Source organism: Mytilus trossulus, chromosome 9 (genome assembly GCF_036588685.1).
Source record: "Mytilus trossulus isolate FHL-02 chromosome 9, PNRI_Mtr1.1.1.hap1, whole genome shotgun sequence".
Taxonomy (NCBI): domain Eukaryota; kingdom Metazoa; phylum Mollusca; class Bivalvia; order Mytilida; family Mytilidae; genus Mytilus; species Mytilus trossulus.
Window position 1 is genome coordinate 64,257,608 of NC_086381.1, and position 19,571 is coordinate 64,277,178.

At 30.8% G+C, this 19,571-nt stretch overlaps 1 protein-coding gene across 2 annotated transcripts in view; it reads right to left on the bottom strand.

Annotated features, from left to right (window-relative positions):
• LOC134683236 (sorting nexin lst-4-like) overlaps nucleotides 1-19,571 on the bottom strand; it is a 62,084-nt gene that overhangs the window by 33,747 nt on the left and 8,766 nt on the right. For both annotated transcript variants that reach the window (XM_063542408.1, XM_063542409.1), the window contains exons 2-7: nucleotides 14,662-14,748; nucleotides 8,726-8,800; nucleotides 2,041-2,301; nucleotides 1,103-1,224; nucleotides 535-631; nucleotides 17-139 (exon numbers count right to left, since the gene is read on the bottom strand). In XM_063542408.1, the coding sequence (XP_063398478.1) occupies nucleotides 17-139; nucleotides 535-631; nucleotides 1,103-1,224; nucleotides 2,041-2,301; nucleotides 8,726-8,800; nucleotides 14,662-14,748 (765 nt within the window). The remainder of the gene's footprint in view (nucleotides 1-16; nucleotides 140-534; nucleotides 632-1,102; nucleotides 1,225-2,040; nucleotides 2,302-8,725; nucleotides 8,801-14,661; nucleotides 14,749-19,571) is intronic.

The window sequence follows — 19,571 nt, forward strand, 5'->3', positions numbered from 1 at the left end:
CATCATTAAGACTTACTGATGGAATAACTTGGTATGCTATAAAACTTTTAAGTCCTTTAAGTTTGGATTCTTTCTTTGGAGATTTGATTTCACATGTGTAGGATTCTGTAGCGGCCCATATAGGTCCGTCTCTTGTTTCCTAAAATGAGAAAAATATTAACAATAAGAAAATGAAGAAAATAAAATTACATCCAAAAATAGCACATTTGTGTTTCCTAAAAGTTTGCATCAGATATTCATCAATTGGTTAACATACATAACACTGGAAGGTTACTGTAGATTCATATATTTTGTCAGTGCCAATTTTCATGGATTTAGGAAAATTGAAATATCTTCGATATTTGATTTCACGGTTTTGCAAAAGTCTGCACTCAAGCTTATAGAAAATGTAATCTTCGTTGAGCAATTTATTCGTGGTTCACATATAACCAGAAAATCCATTAAACTTTATATCCCACGAATAATAACAAGTCCACAGTACTACCAATTACTAAATATAACCCTAATTTTATTGTATACTTATAATATACTTACAATAATTTTGACTTTATCTCCTTCAGATATATGTACAGGAGGAGTTGCTTGCCCCATTAAAAATGCCTCTCCACCGGCCTTGGCAAAATTTGAAAATCTGAAATCAAATGTCAAAATGATTATAAAATTAAGGTCAGTTCAAATAATCTGTATTTTAAATTTCTTGTCACTTTATACATAGGTTACAGTCTAATTAAATTATAGTGAAAACTCGATATGTGCACTTCAAAATTTAATGTGTAAAAAAATATCAGAAAATTTGTATACATCTGCCATGACCTCTCCCCTCTCTAATAAAATTTGGAATCTTCGACATGTAGGGAACGTCAATACTGAGTGTGTTTGTCATTATTTATTTTTTTTGTGCCTTTATTTGGTTACAAATTTTGTAGGATTCGTAAACCACTTATTCATATTATAAGAAATTGATATCATACATCAGAAACTTTGGTGTGTGTCTCCATTGTTCATAAGATTCATAACATTCGGTTGATATAAACTATATTAAGAGTAGATTATATTTTGAGATGAATGGACAGACAAGGGTTACACTTAAAGTAATACCCACCTACTGACTCTGACTGTACCATATCTTGATAGGTTTTCACCACCACCACCAGGACCACCGGTTGGTGATATTTTTTCACGTTTGGCAACTGACAAACCAAAATTGCCTTGACCCTGTAAATCCTGTCAAAAAAGGTAAAAACATCCATGTTTATAATCTTGATCAGTATACAGTTAAACAAATCAAATACTATACAATACTGTAAAGCAAATAATTTGCTTGAGCAATTTCTAGTGCTTAATTCAGGAGTATTTACAGGTCAAACAGGGATCTTCTAACTAAAATCATATAGAAAAGTTGCAAAACATAAAAAATACATATTTCTAAAATCAAAAAGTTCCTGGAAATAGATGAAAGAAATTACTATGAAAAATAAAGAAGTTTGCAGTATCAATGATATCTATGATATTTCCCAGAAATATTCATTTTTGACAGGGAAGTAAAATGTCATGTACTGTTACATTCCTGTTTCATTTTTATCTTTCATCTCTTCTTATTTTTATTGTTTTCCCAAGAATGATTGTCAATAAATGTGCCTGTCCCAAGTCAGGAGCCTGTAATTTAGTGGTTGTTGTTTGTTTATGTGTTACATATTTGTTTTTTTTCGATATTTTTTTTGTACATAAATAAGGCCTTAAGTTTTCTCGTTTCAATTGTTTTACATTGTCATTTCTGGGCCTTTCATAGCTGACTATGCGGTATGGGCTTTGCTCATTGTTGAAGGCCATACAGTGACCTATAGTTGTTAATTTCTGTGTCATTTTGGTCTCGTGGAGAGTTGTTTCATTGGCAATCATACCACATCTTCTTTTTTTATAAATTTATACCTGAACATAGTATTAAAGAGTTAACCAATACATTGGCTTTCCATTGTTCCAATTCCCAGGGGAAAAAAATAATGTTTCTAAACTAATTATTTTCCGTCCCTCTAAACTTACATGGTTGTCGTGACCTGCCGTACTAGTTGACGATTGGTCGTCGAAATCATCCCAATCATCATCGTCCCATCCCTCTTGTGAAGACTGTTGTGGTAACGTCTGCCCATGATTATCATAACCTTGACCTCCATTATACTGGTTGTCAGGGTAACCATTCACATCATCAGATGACTCAGATGTAAAGTGAGGTGCTGCAGGAGGGGCAGTAGGACCTGGGGGAGGTGGAGGGGGTGGAAATGAGGGCTCTGGAGGTTCTGCCAACTGAAATTAGACATAAAGTTGTTTTTTTATTGCAAATTAAAAAAAAGTCTTTTCTTATGTTTTAATGTGCAAAAAGACATATGGAACAGATAGAGGATTTAAAGGTTACCAATTTCTTCTTCAAAACAATAAGAAATAATTACATATTAATTAATGAACACATACAAATAATTTATGCATCAAGACTTGAAAATAAAAGGAAATTAAAAGGAAATGAATCAATTTCTACATCATGTATTATGAATTTTAATCCAGTGCATCTTTTTTTTTAGCTGGCAGTGTGTATAAAAACACACTAATAAAATGTACAAATCTTATAATTCTTGTGTAAATGTTGGTGCTAGTGTTGTCTCATTGATATATTAACATTTCCTCAAAAGGGGAAGTAACATAGGGTGGACAAAACTTATAGGTGATCCCCTATGCTTACCCTATGTTACGAGGACACATCTTTTTTTTTCATCACCAGATTAGAATTTACTTGTAATGCCTTGAAAATTTACCCTCTATATTCAATATTTTTTTAAAACTGAGGTTAAATTTTAGTTGACAATATAAGGATGAATTATTTGTCAAGCCAAAGTCTGCAATTTTTTTGGTAGTTGTAATGGCCTCTATTTTTATTGTACACATAATCTATTGCTTATTTCCTGTACAGGTGCAGATGACAATTAAAATAAGTTTGATAAATGATTGTTTTTAAAATGAGCTTTAACAAAAACCAGATGCTTCGCAGGGCGTAGCTTTATACGACCGCAGAGGTTGAACCCTGAACGGTTGGGGCAAGTATGGACACAACATTCAAGCTGGATTCAGCTCTAAATTTGGATTGTGATTAAATAGTTGACACAGCATAGGTTTCTGACACAGAATGAATGTGTTCTAATGAACTTAAAATTTTTGTTTTCTCTTAGAGCAATTCACTAAGCTGTTCAATATTAATCCTCTCAAAATAATGTTTGAAGAAATTTTCTTTTTATTTATGAAATTTCAAATGAGAAAAATTGAACCCAATTTTTTAATCACATCCCCCTTTCCCTTATTCCAAAACTAATCTCAATTAAAATTTTCTAATGGAGTTTGCAACAATAACCAGTCAGGGGCATTACTTATACAAGTAACAATTAAAATAACCTATACAAGTAATGTTGAAAAGAGGCTAATTTAAATATAACTTATATAAGTTATTTTTCTGAATATTATTTTTATAGGTGTCCAATTATACAGATTTTACTAGCTTTAAATAATTTTCACAGTCATCTGGTTATTTTTCCCTTGATATTTAAAATCTAATTCTTCTGAAACACTAATTAACTTTCTGACGCACTTATCTTTCATACCGATGCTTCTGGGTCAAAGATTGGTCTCTTGGGACTATTAAATTATCATTTTCATCTAAAATCTTGAAGGGAGACTGATATAAATAGATATATACTTGTGAATAAGTTAAGACCTGAAGTTATTTATTATTTGTAATCAAAATCAAATACCTATGTGCATTAGCTAAGTTTAATTGCTAATTTTTTCAAAAATGTATAAAATAACTCATTCAAGTAATATTTTTGTCATTATTTTTAAAGTAACCCTTTATCACTATACTCCTCTCAAATCTTATAAATTAGTTATTTAATGATATAAAATGTTGTTTAAAATCATGAAAACTACATTTAATCTATGTTTCTATTGTAAATTAAAATAACTCTTTTAAGTAATTTTATTATTTTTAAAAACAAAAATTACTTATATAAGTAACTAAAAAAAATAACTTGTTTAAGTAACGCCCCTGACTGATAACTACTCATTTAAATACATCATAAAATAAACTGTAAATAAAATGTAAAAAAACTGCTTGTTATCACTGAATGGTAAAGATTATTTAAATTTATCAGTTGGTAGTAAAAAGTTAATATACATTGTATATTGTATATAACAAAGATTTAAGTTGATTTTGGACAAAGAAAGATAACTCCAATTAAAAAAAATTCTTGCAATAAGATATTTCTTGCTTACTATTTTGGACAAAGAAAGATAACTCTAATTAAAAAAAAAATTGCTATTTCACAATATTGTGAAATTAGATATTTCTTGCCATTGCACAATACTGTGCAATTGAAAAGACTTGCTATTGCACAATACTTAATATAATAATTTTAGATCCTGATTTGGACCAACTTGAAAACTGGGCCCATAATCAAAAATCTAAGTACATGTTTTAGATTCAGCATATCAAAGAGGCCCAAGAATTTAATTTTTGTTAAAATCAAACTTAGTTTCATTTTGGACCCTTTGGACCTTAATGTAGGCCAATTTGAAAACAGGACCAAAAATGAAGAATCTACATTCACAGTTAGATTTGGCATATCAAAGAACCCCATTTATTCAATTTTTGATGAAATCAAATAAAGTTTTAATTTTGGACCCAGATTTGGACCAACTTGAAAACTGGGCCAATAATCAAGAATCTAAGTACATTTTAAGATTCAACATATCAAAGAACCCAACCGATTAATTTTTTGTCAAAATCAAACTAAGTTTAATTTTGGACCCTTTGGACCTTAATGTAGACCAATTTGAAAACATGACCAAAAATTAAGAATCTACATACACAGTTAGATTCGGCATATCAAAGAACCCCAATTATTCAATTTTGATGAAATCAAACAAAGTTTAATTTTGGACCCTTTGGGCCCCTTTTTCCTAAACTGTTGGGACCAAAACTTCCAAAATCAATACCAACCTTCCTTTTATGGTCATAAACCTTGTGTTTTAATTTCATAGATTTCTATTTACTTATACTAATGATATGGTGCGAAAACCAAGAAAAATGCTTATTTGGTCCCTTTTTGGCCCCTTATTCCTAAACTGTTGGGACCTTAACTCCCAAAATCAATACCAATCTTCCTTTTGTGGTCATAAACATTGTGTTTAAATTTCATTAATTTCTATTTACTTAAACTAAAGTTATTGTGCGAAAACCAAGAATAATGCTTATTTAGGCCCTTTTTTGGCCCCTAATTCCTAAACTGTTGAAACCAAAACTCCCAAAATCAATCCCAACCTTTCTTTTGTGGTCATAAACCTTGTGTCAAAATTTCATAGATTTCTATTAACTTAAACTAAAGTTATAGTGCGAAAACCAAGAAAATGCTTATTTGGGCCCTTTTTGGCCCCTTATTCCTAAAATGTTGGGACCAAAACTCCCAAAATCAATACCAACCTTCCTTTTATGGTCATAAACCTTGTGTTAAAATTTCATAGATTTCTATTCACTTTTACTAAAGTTAGAGTGCGAAAACTAAAAGTATTCGGACGACGACGACGACGACGACGCAGACGACGACGCAGACGACGACGCAGACGTGATAGCAATATACGACGAAATTTTTTTCCAAAATTTGCGGTCATATAAAAATCTAAGTTCATTTTTAGATTCAGCATATCAAAGAACCCCAAGGATTCAATTTTTGTTAAAATCAAACTAAGTTTAATTTTGGACCCTTCGGACCTTAATGTAGACCAATTTGAAAACGGGACCAAAAGTTAAGAATCTACATACACAGTTAGATTCGGCATATCAAAGAACCCCAATTATTCAATTTTGATGAAATCAAACAAAGTTTAATTTTGGACCCTTTGGGCCCCTTTTTCCTAAACTGTTGGGACCAAAACTCCCAAAATCAATACCAACTTTCCTTTTATGGTCATTAACCTTGTGTTTAAATTTCATAGATTTCTATTTACTTATACTAACGTTATGGTGCGAAAACCAAGAAAAATGCTTATTTGGGTCCCTTTTTGGCCCCTAATTCCTAAACTGTTGGGACCTAAACTCCCAAAATCAATACCAATCTTCCTTTTGTGGTCATAAACATTATGTTTAAGTTTCATTGATTTCTATTTACTTAAACTAAAGTTATTGTGTGAAAACCTAGAAAAATGCTTATTTGGGCCCTTTTTTGGCCCCTAATTCCTAAACTGTTAAAACCAAAACTCCCAAAATCAATCCTAACCTTTCTTTTGTGGTCATCAACCTTGTGTCAAAATTTCATAGATTTCTATTAACTTAAACTAAAGTTATAGTGCGAAAACCAAGACAATGCTTATTTGGGCCCTTTTTGGCCCCTAATTCCTAAAACGTTGGGACCAAAACTCCAAAAATCAATACCAACCTTCCTTTTATGGTCATAAACCTTGTGTTAAAATTTCATAGATTTCTATTCACTTTTACTAAAGTTAGAGTGCGAAAACTATAAGTATTCGGACGACGACGATGTCGACAACGACAACGACGACGCCGACGACACCGACGACGCCAACGTGATAGCAATATACGAAGAAAATTTTTTCAAAATTTACAGTCGTATAAAAATTATAACGTGGGGAGCTCATGGTGCTGTGAACAAATCTGCTTGAAACCCCAACCCCCAACACAAACTTTAAATCTGGCAAAGCCCCAGGGGTGGAGAAAGTAGTAATTCCCAATGTCAACAATATATACATAGGCAAATACATTTTTAGTACCAAATAATTTTCGTACGTGTATTTAATTCATAATAAACACATGACATGCACTGTGACCTACTTCATCCTTTCTAAATAGGGTTATATTGACAAACAATTGTCAATTACTTAAATATGACAATGTACTGTAATACATTTGTACCTTGCACTTTGAGGGTTGTAATTACTTTTAAGTAGGCTACTCTGGGTAATATGATGATAGGATGTGTGGGTTAATTGAACTTAATATTTGGTATTTGAAAACAACTTTGAGGGAGATGACATGCTTTTTGGGATGTACGTGGAATATAAGGGATAAATAAGTGGGGATGTGGAATATGAGATAAAAAAAGTAAAATGTGAAAGAAAAAAAATAACATGAAATGTTGATACAGAGGTATGTCTCTCCTGCTGACAGAAAATTCAGAAAAAGACCATCTAAAGGCAACATGCTAATTAATTCAACATTGCTGGACCATTACTTAAGGGGAGAGTCTTGAAAGAGTTGACAAACTAAGATGTAATTTCATAGAAAATATCTTTGTCTATCATAAGTAGTTCCTAACAAACTGATTTAAGCAGAATACTTAACATACAAAGTTGGTAATTAATTGAAAGTCACTGGACCATGACCAACAAGACAGGGCTTTGAAATCGTCTTCAAACTGATATGAATCGATAGTAATGAAACTTTATAGAAAATATCACTGATCTATCTAAAGTAGTTTCTATCAAACTGATTTAAGCAGAAAACTTAACAAATAAATGTGTTAATAAGTTGAATGTCACTGTACCATTACATTCAAGGACAGGGTCTTAAAATAGTTACATTGATAGTAATGCTTCAACTTTGTAAAAGACATCATAAATCCATCATAAGTAGTTCTAATTAAATACACCTATATGTTTGGGAAATGAGTGCCCCTGTGTTAACCCCTATTAAATATTAAGTGAATGCAATTATTGGTTAAAAATATATTTCTCCTTTATAAATCAAGATATTTCATTTTAGGCTGAGGTGACAATTTCTCCAAAAGACATATTTTGGGACTGGTTCATTGGTTTATATATTCTTAATAAAAATGCTTTAATATTGTGTCTGCTAGGTTAACAATGGTGAAACATTGTGAAACGTGGCTGATTCATTGAATAAATGATTGTTACCTTCTCAACATACTCAACATGTTCAACATGCTCAACATGTTCAACATGCTCAACATGTTCAACATGCTCAATATGTTCCACATGTCCAATGTCCAGCTGCAAATATTACAAGTATTTATCAAAGATATGCATATTCAGAATAAATTAACATACAAATTTATGAGACACAAACTCTGCTTTTAATATACTGGAGACATGTTCAGACAAAACTCGATCATACCTCTTTAAATCACTTGATCCTAAGCAATGCAAATCATCAAGTGTACATTTAGAAATGCTTATTTGCATTTATCATTCAATTGTTGATATGGTTAGAACAGTGGTCAAAATGAGAGATTAACTAATATGAATTCAACTACATTGCCAAAACATGTATATATCAAAATATAAAATCTGACTTTTGGTTTTATTTTGTTCAATTTTTGCAATTGAAAAATCATCACAAAAATTTCAAACTTTACAAGCATTGCAGTATTATATGCAATACAGAGCAACATATTAATGATCTTTGATAAATTCAATCTTTTACCAAGAATTGTGTGTTTTTTTATGGTCATTTAATAAATGGGGGAGCAGGGGAGGGCAATATTAGAATCAATTATGATAAAGTCAATCTTTTACCAAGAATTACATGTTTTTTTATGTTTATTTTGTATAGTGCCTGTTAATGTAAGTACAAATTTACTAAATCATGTGATCATTATCGTCCTCATTATGACATACATTTCAAGAGGTCAGTGACCTTTGAGGTCATTCTCACCTGTACGTAAGCCTCAGGTATCAATCCTTGGTGTCCTAGGCTATTTCTTGCTTCCCACCAGCCATCTCCAATATCCTAAAAAATATATTTACATATATAGACCATGTATAAAAAGTCAATGCACTAATAAATGATTAAAATCAGACAAAATATAGATCATTTGGTTTATATATATATCTGTTGTATCGGGTTGAAAATAAGTTTTAGTATATTGTAAATTACAAAAATCTTCAATATTCTAAAAAAAAAAAACATATCTGTATAGAATAGACCATGTACAAAAAGTCAATGTGCTAATTAATCAGACAAATTCTAGTTTGGGTTTATATATATATTTATCAATGTTTATCTGGTGCATTGGGTTGAACTTAAGTTTTAGTATACTGTAAATTACAAAATTAATGGGTGCATTTATTATTGTGACTAATAACTGGTAATTTTAAGCATTAATAAAAACACATAATGAACAAATGGTGAAAAGAATGCAATAATTTCTAATTTACAATATCCTTTTGTAACAGAATTTTCATAGCAAATCATTATTAGGAGGGTTTTTCACGTTATAACTAAAAGTTCATGCACTTAAAATTTGATGAAAGCATGTAAACTGTAAAGTGGTCATTTAAAAACAGAAAGAATATAGATTTTCAATAGATTTTCTACTTTGTGGTAGGATATTCTGGTATTGGTCAAGTAAGAGCAACTATCATAAGTTAAATCAAACTTATAATCAGTACAATTAGAGGGAAAATATTAACTGTTTTCTGATGATTTTGTGTGTATAGAAAACATAAAACAGCTAATTCTTGACCCTAACGTAAATTAGTCCAATATAAATCATAAAACACTTCCTTAAAAATGTTTATAATTACTTGAAAGCTTTTAATTCAAAAACATAAAATTGATTTTTTTCTTTCCTCTTCAGACAAAATCAATACACATGATAAAAGGTTTTAGTCTTTAAAAAATGATTCTTTATTTTCCTTATGTCATGAATGTTCTATAGGTGAACAAAAACTCTTATATAGATCATTGTCAAGAAAAGAATTTATTAAGTTAATCATGAAATAATCATTATGTAACTACATGTATGAGGGTCTTGAATCTCTAGCTAGTAAAGTTCAACATTTTTTCAAAGAATGCATGTTAATACGGCTTTTTTTTAGTCAATTTTAATTTGATATTCTGTCAAACATTCTTAATTATAATACTGCAGGTTCAGGATTAGGTTCCTTCGTTGTCTTTGTTGAATGGGGTTCATAAGTGTTTCTTGTTCCTCGTTTTTTATATTGATTATAAGACCGTTGGTTTTCCCGTTTAAATGGTTTCCACTTTTCACTTCATTTCTGTGTTCTTAATTTTTAACTATTTTTCTCTATCTTTAATGACTTCATTTATTTTGCCCATTTCTCTCTATTCCTCATATTTGAGCATCCTATATTTCTCTTAGTCTTTATCATTTTCTATTTTCTCTTGTTTCACCGTTATTTTGAACTTTTTGTCAAATATATTCTCTTTTATGTAAACCAAAAACCAAAACTCTTTTATATGTAAAAGAAAAATATGTTTTTTGCCTGACATGTAAGAAACATTAGCCAGAAATTTCAATTTCAATAAAATTTTGTCAAATTTAGGGAAAAAAATGAAATTAACATATTTCATGTTCTTTTTTGGTGATATTAATTCATGACAAGTTTATCAACACATTTAATCATAACAACATTCCAATAAACGACCTTTCCAATGATATCTGGTTTGATGTTGGGCCCCAGGCCCTGAATCTGGCTTTTCTCACACTTAATCAGTCTGCACCAAAAACTTTTTCAACTACTAGTCGGAAGACAAATATTCTGACATTTTTCTTATTAGTCCAAACAAAATTTTGCAAAAACTCACTAGTCTGAATTAAATTTTACTAGTCTGGGGCATCGGACTAGTGGCTAACCGTGCAGACTGCTTAATATGTTGTTTTTATCCAATCATGTGTGTGGGGGTCCTGAGATGTCAACAAAAGAAGCAAACTTTCCCACATAGATCAAAATATATGTCCTGTTTCTATTTTCATAAACTGGTAATTTTCTTGAATTCTTTTCATGTTTGTAGCATTTTCAGAACCCCTTTGAAATGCAAATCAATGCTAATACCTCCCACCCTATCACAATCACATCAATGCATAATTTTACAAAACTTAAAAGACTATGAAAAGTTGTCATTTGATTTCTACGCAGTAACATATATAGCTTGAAGAAAGAGATCATTTGCATACTGTATTAACAAACTATAATTTAAATAATTTACATTTTTTCAAAACCCAAATCCAAAGTCATTAAAGGTCAAGAAGGTGCAAAATGGAAAAATTTCTATGCCAATTAAACTGACCCCAGTGGCCTCTCAAACTCATTGGCTGTTTTAGAATCAAATGCATTCTGGGTATTTTTTCCAAAAGTGCTGTGGTTGGCTAACATCGTCCTTAGTAAACAATTGAAATTCAACCAATGACATGACATGAAATTTCATTTTTGGGTATGAACAATCAAATAACCCATAATGCTTTAGATTCTGAAATGTCCTATTGCATGACAAAGTTCTTGAAAATATTTTACTTGGACCACCAAGAATACAAATCAGGTGGTCTTAAATAAATTTGGTGGTTTCATATTTGAAGAAATTTGTTGCTATTTATATTTTCCATATATTTATAGTAGAAAATAAGATTAGGCAAATTTACATTATAATTATATACTTCCATTTCAAAAAGTAATATAAAAACTGTCATTGTAAAATTACCAGAAACCAGAGACCACCAAAAAGGAATAAAACCACCACAAGCATTCAGTTGTACACTACAATCTTGTTGAGAGACCAATCTGACTTTTGGTGGTCAGGACTGACATGACATGACATAGATATTTCACCCTATAACCATGATAACTGTCATCTATGACATGGTTGCTATAATCTGAGACACTTTTTTCAAACCATGCAGGTGTTATAATACATGAATTTGTACTGTAAATTCAGAAATTATTGTCAGCATTTATAATTGCAATATTTGGAGAAATGAGAAAATCTAGCAATTTTAATTATTGCCATAACCTGAAAATTTGCTAACAGATATTTGTATCAAATATCAAAATGTGAGTTCTTGTCATTGCGATACACTGTCACATTATTTGCATTAATAATAACCTCATAATTATTTCTGAGATTGAAATGTTTCAAAGGTAGCCAGTCTTTGTTTTATCTGATTTACAGTTTAGCAACAATATAATTAAGTAAGTAAAGTTACATGTAGCAATTTTATAGTAACACTATCAACTTTTGGGCTACATTTTATATTCCTTTTTTAGGAAACACTTTTTATTCTATAAATAGTTTATTTTCAAATGAAATTTGTAAGCTGTATATATATTATTTCAAATACTTTTTTCTTCATGTTCTTTATCTTCAGGATATTATTTCACTCTTTTCACTATTATTTTAGATTTCATTGATTCAATGTTTGATTTATTGATAATCCTGATAATGGCCAAGACAAATCACTTGAAGATAATATCTATTAAGTCTGTTAAGTGTCATCCTTTAATTTGACCCTTCCAAATATTGGAAAATGAAATGCCTATTTCAATAAAATTTTAGTAAATAATAAAGCTATTAAAATCAATTATAAAACAATAACATCCACTTCATTTGAACTTTAGCATGTTTAGTGCATAGTTGTCTCATTGGCAATATGTTGACGATTATAAGAAGGCTAAGCCTATTATAATTTTAAGGATAAACAATGATAAAAGGCAAAAACATAAAAAAATGGTAAAAATCGTCATCAAAGGGCAGTAACTCTTTTAACCCTTTCCTCCATGGATTTTTTTTTCTCACATACTTGATTCGCATAGGATTTTTTCAAAAAAAAAAAATCATCAGATTGAAAACTTGTATTAATGAATTGTGAAAACGATTTATTTCATCAATGAAATTCAAGTCATATATATTCTCATGAATATCCTTTTCATATTGGATACAATGCAGACATTTTGTAGTCAAAGCGTTTCAACTGAGGTACTACACAGGCGTCAAAAAGTGTTATTATGGAGGAAAGGGATAAGGGTTCTACTGATGATTTCGATCATGAGACTTTATTGTTTAAGATAATAGGCAAAGGATAAAAAAAGGTAAAATTTAAGGGCAATAACTCCTATGAGTGAAGTTAACTTTGCCATTTAGGCCAGGAGAACTAAAAAAAAATAAACAAAAAAACATGGTTTAAGTGGAAAGATTAATAAGCGTGGATAGTACCAGTACATGTACTAAGAGACTGTCAACTGTCATCTTCAATATTTCAAGTACTTCAGTCTATACTTAATCAGAACAAAAGTGTTTTATTCCTGTTCTGAACAGGAAACTACGAATCTGTATTGCTACTTATCCATAAAGATATAATTTAAACACTCTATAATGACATATAGATATATATTATACTTGGTAAAAATATTAATAAATTTATTTTCCGTGAAATAAGGAACTTAAACTTATAAAGCTTTAACTCGTAAGAAACCCTTATATCACACTCTGTTTTTTAGCCAAGAGATTAATTCAATAAGCATGTACTATGAAATTTTAATCTTTTCATTTTCTGTTTAATGTGTATAAATTTGGTGTTTAAAAGTTCAAAAGAAATCTGAGTCTAATTCTAGTAAATGCATTTTATTATCTAATTCTTGAAATAGACAATGACTGGTAAATGCCATTTGATTTAAGGGACATATTCTGTTTTAAAAATTCAGTGTTTTTGTGATTTACTCTTTAGCCATTAGATTTATGGGACTGTCTGTTTTGAATTTTCCTTGGAGTTCAGTATTTTTGTGATTTTACTTTTTTTTTAATACATGTGTATCAAAATCTGGTTTATACATTCAGGGGATAGGTACAACTGGGTAATCATGGTAATATAAGATAATAAAGAATAAAAAATATAAAAATTTGATTTTTTAATAGTGATTTTTTTAATGAATGCATTTCCTAGCTTATTGGATATCAGATTTTTTTTACATCCATGTTTACATTTTATCTTTTCTAAAAAAAAAAACAAAGGATAAATCACCTTCCTGTTACATCATTATAAAAGTACTTTTCTTGGTATCAAAAATACTACTGTTCCTGGGGCAAAAAGGTCTTTACAATAAATATAAAATATATACATTAAAGGAAATGTGGGGTATATTATAAAGTCAATGAGGACACATGTATATCATGTATACTTCATAAGATATGTCTATAGTGAAAATATTGACTACGTGCATCTGTAAAATAACTATGTACTGTATTCTGGAAAGCAAAATAGTTTAATACTTTTCCTTTTTTCAGGGAACGGTTGACAACAATTTTAAGTACAGCTTTTAAAATTTCATAGTAAAACTTGTAATTGGAAATTAAGAAAGAGAAGGCTGAATTATAATATCCTTTTCGATGTTGACAAAATTTAAATTATCTTTAGCATCTCTTTAAATTATCTTCTTTATATCAAGGTCACAGTGAGATTAATTAAGTTGATAAAGCGAGTGTACCATTGAAGAGAAAACCATGATTTTTGACAAAAAAAACTTTGCAAATTTAGATTGGAGTAAAACACTTTCACCATCAATTTTTTTTATCATGTTCACAAAAAGGATCGAGTTTTAAACTCAAAGACCATGACTAAGGAAGCTGGCGCAAATCACAAACTCAGTGTTGACATGCTAGTGATCATGGTAAATGAACTTCTAAGTCCACTCAGCCACCAATGCCCATGATAACTTAGATCTATACATGTACTTTACAAAAATAATTAGCAGAAACAAAGTTTTCCGACCCCCTCCTCAACTCTAAAGAGTAAATGATCAGCTATCACACTGCCCAAACTTTGTCCATCCCCCTTCTTTTTTGTTAAATCTACTTACCTGTGCTGTAACTGTTAATTCTTCCCCTGCTCTGACAGACAATTCTCCATTATCTGGATCACCATCAAAATCATATAAAACTTTTACCTGAAAATAGAAAAAAAAATATAAATATCAAAACTGTTGCATAGTTTAGTAGAAGAAACCAGGGGAGATAACTCAAATAATTAAATTTGATCAACATTTAAAGCCAACATTTTGAAATTTTTATAGGTATTTAAATTATACATCAACATCATTTTGATACAGAGTATCTATTAACATGATTAAACCAAAATAAACTCATACCTCTGATGGATTAAAGATTTTGTAAAGAAACAAGAGGCTCTCAAGAGCCTGAATCACTCACCTTAATTCTTTTGGTTAAATCTCTCATCAATGATTATTTTGGCTTTTCAATTTTTCAAATGTTTTTTTGGATCGTCCTATTTTCTTCAAAAGCCAAAAAAAATAATCATTTTCTCCTATGTTCTATTTTAGCCATAGTAGCTATGTTTCTTGACATACAAGGAAATAAAATATAAAATTTATACTAGATACTCTGAAACTCATTTAGCCTAAGTTTGGCTGAAATTGATACAGCAGTTTCAAAGGAGAAGATTTTTTAAAGTAAGTCAACATGATGAACAAATTGTGAAAAAAGTCTTTAAAGGGCAATAACTCCTTGAGGGGTCAATTGACAATTTTGAAGATCTTACTTTGCTGAACATTATTGCTGTTTACAGTTTATTTCTATCTATAATTATATTCAAGATAATAAACAAAAACAGAAAAATTTCCTTAAAATTATCAATTCAGGGGCAGCAACCCAACAACAGGTTGTCTGATTCATCTGAAAATTTCAGGGCAGATAGATCTTGACCTGATAAACAATATTACCCCATGTCAGATTTGCTCTAAATGCTTTGGTTTTTGAGTTATAAGCCAAAAACTGCATTTGACCCCTATGTTCTATTTTTAGCAATGGCGACCATGTTTCTTGATAGATCATAACTTCGGATACAATTTACAAACTAGATACACTAAGGAACATTCAGTTAAAGTTTGGAAGTATTTGGCCCAGTAGTTTCAGAGGAGACGATTTTTGTAAAAGATTTCTAAGATTTACGAAAAATGGTTAAAATTGACTATAAAGGGCAATAACTCCTAAAGGGGTCACTGACCATTTCCGTCATGTTAACTTATTTGTAAATCTTACTTTGCTGAACATTATTGCTGTTTACAGTTTATCTCTATCTATAATAAGATTCAAGATAATAACCAAAAACCGCAAAATTTCCTCAAAATTATCAATTCAGGGGCAGCAACCCAACAACAGGTTGTCTGATTCATCTGAAAATTTCAGGGCAGATAGATCTTGACCTGATAAACAATGTAACCCAAGTCAGATTTGCTCTAAATGCTTTGGTTTTTGAGTTATAAGCCAAAAACTGCATTTGACCCCTATGTTCTATTTTTAGCAATGGCGACCATGTTTGTTGATAGATCATAACTTCGGATACAATTTACAAACTAGATACCCTAAGGAACATTCAGTTAAAGTTTGGAAGTATTTTGCCCAGTAGTTTCAGAGGAGAAGATTTTTGTAAAAGATTACTAAGATTAACGATAAATGGTTAAAAATTGACTATAAAGGGCAATAACTCCTAAAGGGGTCAACTGACCATTTCCGTCATGTTGACTTATTTGTAAATCTTACTTTGCTGAACATTATTTCTGTTTACAGTTTATTTCTATCTATAATAATATTCAAGATAATAACCAAAAACAGCAAAATTTCCTTAAAATTACCAATTCAGGGGCAGCAACCCAACAACGGGTTGTCTGATTCATCTGAAAATTTCAGGGCAGATAGATCTTGACCTGATAAACAATATTAACCCATGTCAGATTTGCTCTAAATGCTTTGGTTTTTGAATTTAAGCCAAAAACTGCATTTGACCCCTATGTTCTATTTTTAGCAATGGCGACCATGTTTGTTGATACATCAAAACTTCGGATACAATTTATAAATTAGATACCCTAAGGAACATTCAGTTAAAGTTTGAAAGTATTTGGCCCAGTAGTTTCAGAGGAGAAGATTCTTGAAATAGTTTACGACGACAGACGACAGACGACGGACGACAGACGACGGACGACGACGGACGCCAAGTGATGGCATAAATAAAGGCAACAGTAGTATACCGCTGTTCAAAACTCATAAATCCATGGACAAAAAACAAAATCGGGGCAACAAACCAAAACCGAGGGAAACGCATTAAATATAAGAGGAGAACAACGACACAACACCGAAACGCAACAGCACACAGAAACGGACCAAACAACAGACAATACACCACGAGAATAACAAATATAACATCAAAATCAAATACATGAATATGGGATAGACAAGTACCGTGCCACGTCTTATCTTCGGGACAGGTGAGCTAAAAAAGAGAGGAGCTTAATTATACCAAATAAATTACTAATATTGATATAAGACCGATATATTTTAAACTGGTTTCAGTTATAGGTTTCACCGATTTTGATGAAATGCAAGTTAGTTCATGAAGTTAGGCTTTTTGCTGTATTATTGTCAAATATATACAATGAAATTGAAAATGGAAATGGAGAATGCATCAAAGAGACAAAAACCAAATTAAAAGGCCACCAATTGGTCTTCAACACATACAGTGATCACATATGTTTCACTGTAGTTTGAAGAAAAGCAAGTTTAGTGGGCTGTTCCAGTATACAATGTAGGTTTCACTGTATGTTTGAAGAAAAGCAAGTTTAGTGGGCTGTTCCAGTATACAATGTAGGTTTCACTGTAGTTTGAAGAAAAGCCAGTTTAGTGGGCTCTTCCAGTTATTGTTGTATGTAGTGTATAAAATGTAGGTTTCACTGTAGGTTTCACTGTAAGTTTGATGAAATGCAAGTGATTTAGGCTGTTCCAGTTAGTATTGCATGTATACATGGTATACTTTGTAGGTTTTACTGTTTGGTAAAATGCGAGTTAATTAGGCAATCATTCTAAAATAGCAATCACTCAATATCAATCAACTAGTATTGCTTATCATGATTATGGGACATTTGTTTTATAACTTCAATCTTAAATCATCGCCAGTCATTAATTCATTTCGTTTTAAAAGACGATAAAGATTTTTTTTCAATTTGTAAAATGTTTAAATCCCTAAAAATAGCAATGAAAAAAGCAATTTATCTTTAAATATAACTGTGTATCTTGGATTTAATGTTTAATTGATTTAATACAAAAGTCCTGTATCCGCTAATAAACCTTTCAAATGTTCTATTTCTTTCGAATTAATCGAATAAAAAGGGGTGGAGTACAAATAACATAATTGATTTCAGTCATACACGAAATGTAACTAACTCAGATACAGCTTGTTTCTTATGACATATTTGGTGTCATTGTAAAAATTGTCCATGATGATTATAAGAATAAAGCTAACCAGATGCTCCGCAGGGCGCAGCTTTATACGACCGCAGAGGTTGAACCCTGAACGGTTGGGGCAAGTATGGACACAACATTCAAGCTGGATTCAGCTCTAAATTTGGATTGTGATTAAATAGTTGACACAGCATAGGTTTCTGACACAGAATGAATTTGGTACAATGAACTTAAAATTTTTGTTTTGCCTTTGAGCAATTCACTATGCTGTTGAATATTAATCATCTCAAAAAAATGTTTGAAGAAATTTTCTTTTTATTTATGAAATTTCATATTGCACAATACTTAATATAATAATTTTATATCCTGATTTGGACCAACTTGAAAACTGGGCCCATAATCAAAAATCTAAGTACATGTTTGGATTCAGCATATTAAAGAACCCCAAGAATTCAATTCAATTTTTGTTAAAATCAAACTAAGTTTAATTTTGGACCCTTTGGACTTTAGTGTAGACCAATTTGAAAACAGGACAAAAAATTAAGAATCTACATACACAGTTAGATTTGGCATATCAAAAAGAACCCCATTTATTCAATTTTTGATGAAATCAAACAAAGTTTGATTTTGGACCCCAATTTGGACCAACTTGAAAACTGGGCCAATAATAAAAAATCTAAGTACATTTTTAGATTCAGCATATCAAAGAACCCCAAGGATTCAATTTTTGTCAAAATCAAACAAGTTTAATTTTGGACCCTTTGGACCTTAATGTAGACCAATTTGAAAACGGGACCAAAAATTAAAAATCTACATACACAGTTAGATTCGGCATATCAAAGAACCCCAATTATTCAATTTTTGATGAAATCAAACAAAACAAGTTTAATTTTGGACCCTTTGGGCCACTTATTCCTAAACTGTTGGGACCAAAACTCCCAAAATCAATACTGACCTTCCTTTTATGGTCATAAACCTTGTGTTTAAATTTCATAGATTTCTATTTACTTATACTAAAGTTATGGTGCAAAAACAAAGAAAAATGCTTATTTGGACCCCTTTTTGGCCCCTAATTCCTATACTGTTAGAACCAAAACTCCCAAAATCAATCCCAACCTTCCTTTTGTGGTCATAAACCTTGTGTCAAAATTTCATAGATTTCTATTTACTTAAACTAAAGTTACTGTGCTAAAAACAAGAAAATGCTTATTTGGGCCCTTTTTGGTCCCTAATTCCTAAAATGTTGGGATCAAAACTCCCAAAATCAATCCCAACCTTCCTTTTGTGGTCATAAACCTTATGTTAAAATTTCATAGATTTCTATTCACCTTTACTATAGTTAGAGTGCGAAAACTAAAAGTATTCAGACGACGACAACGACGACGACGACGCCAACGTGATAGCAATATACGATATATATTTTTTAAGCTGGCGATATTGAAAATTTAAGCTGACTTTATATTAATCATGTTAATCGTCATATGATTTTGAATAACATGTCTAAAGAATAAAATTGAAA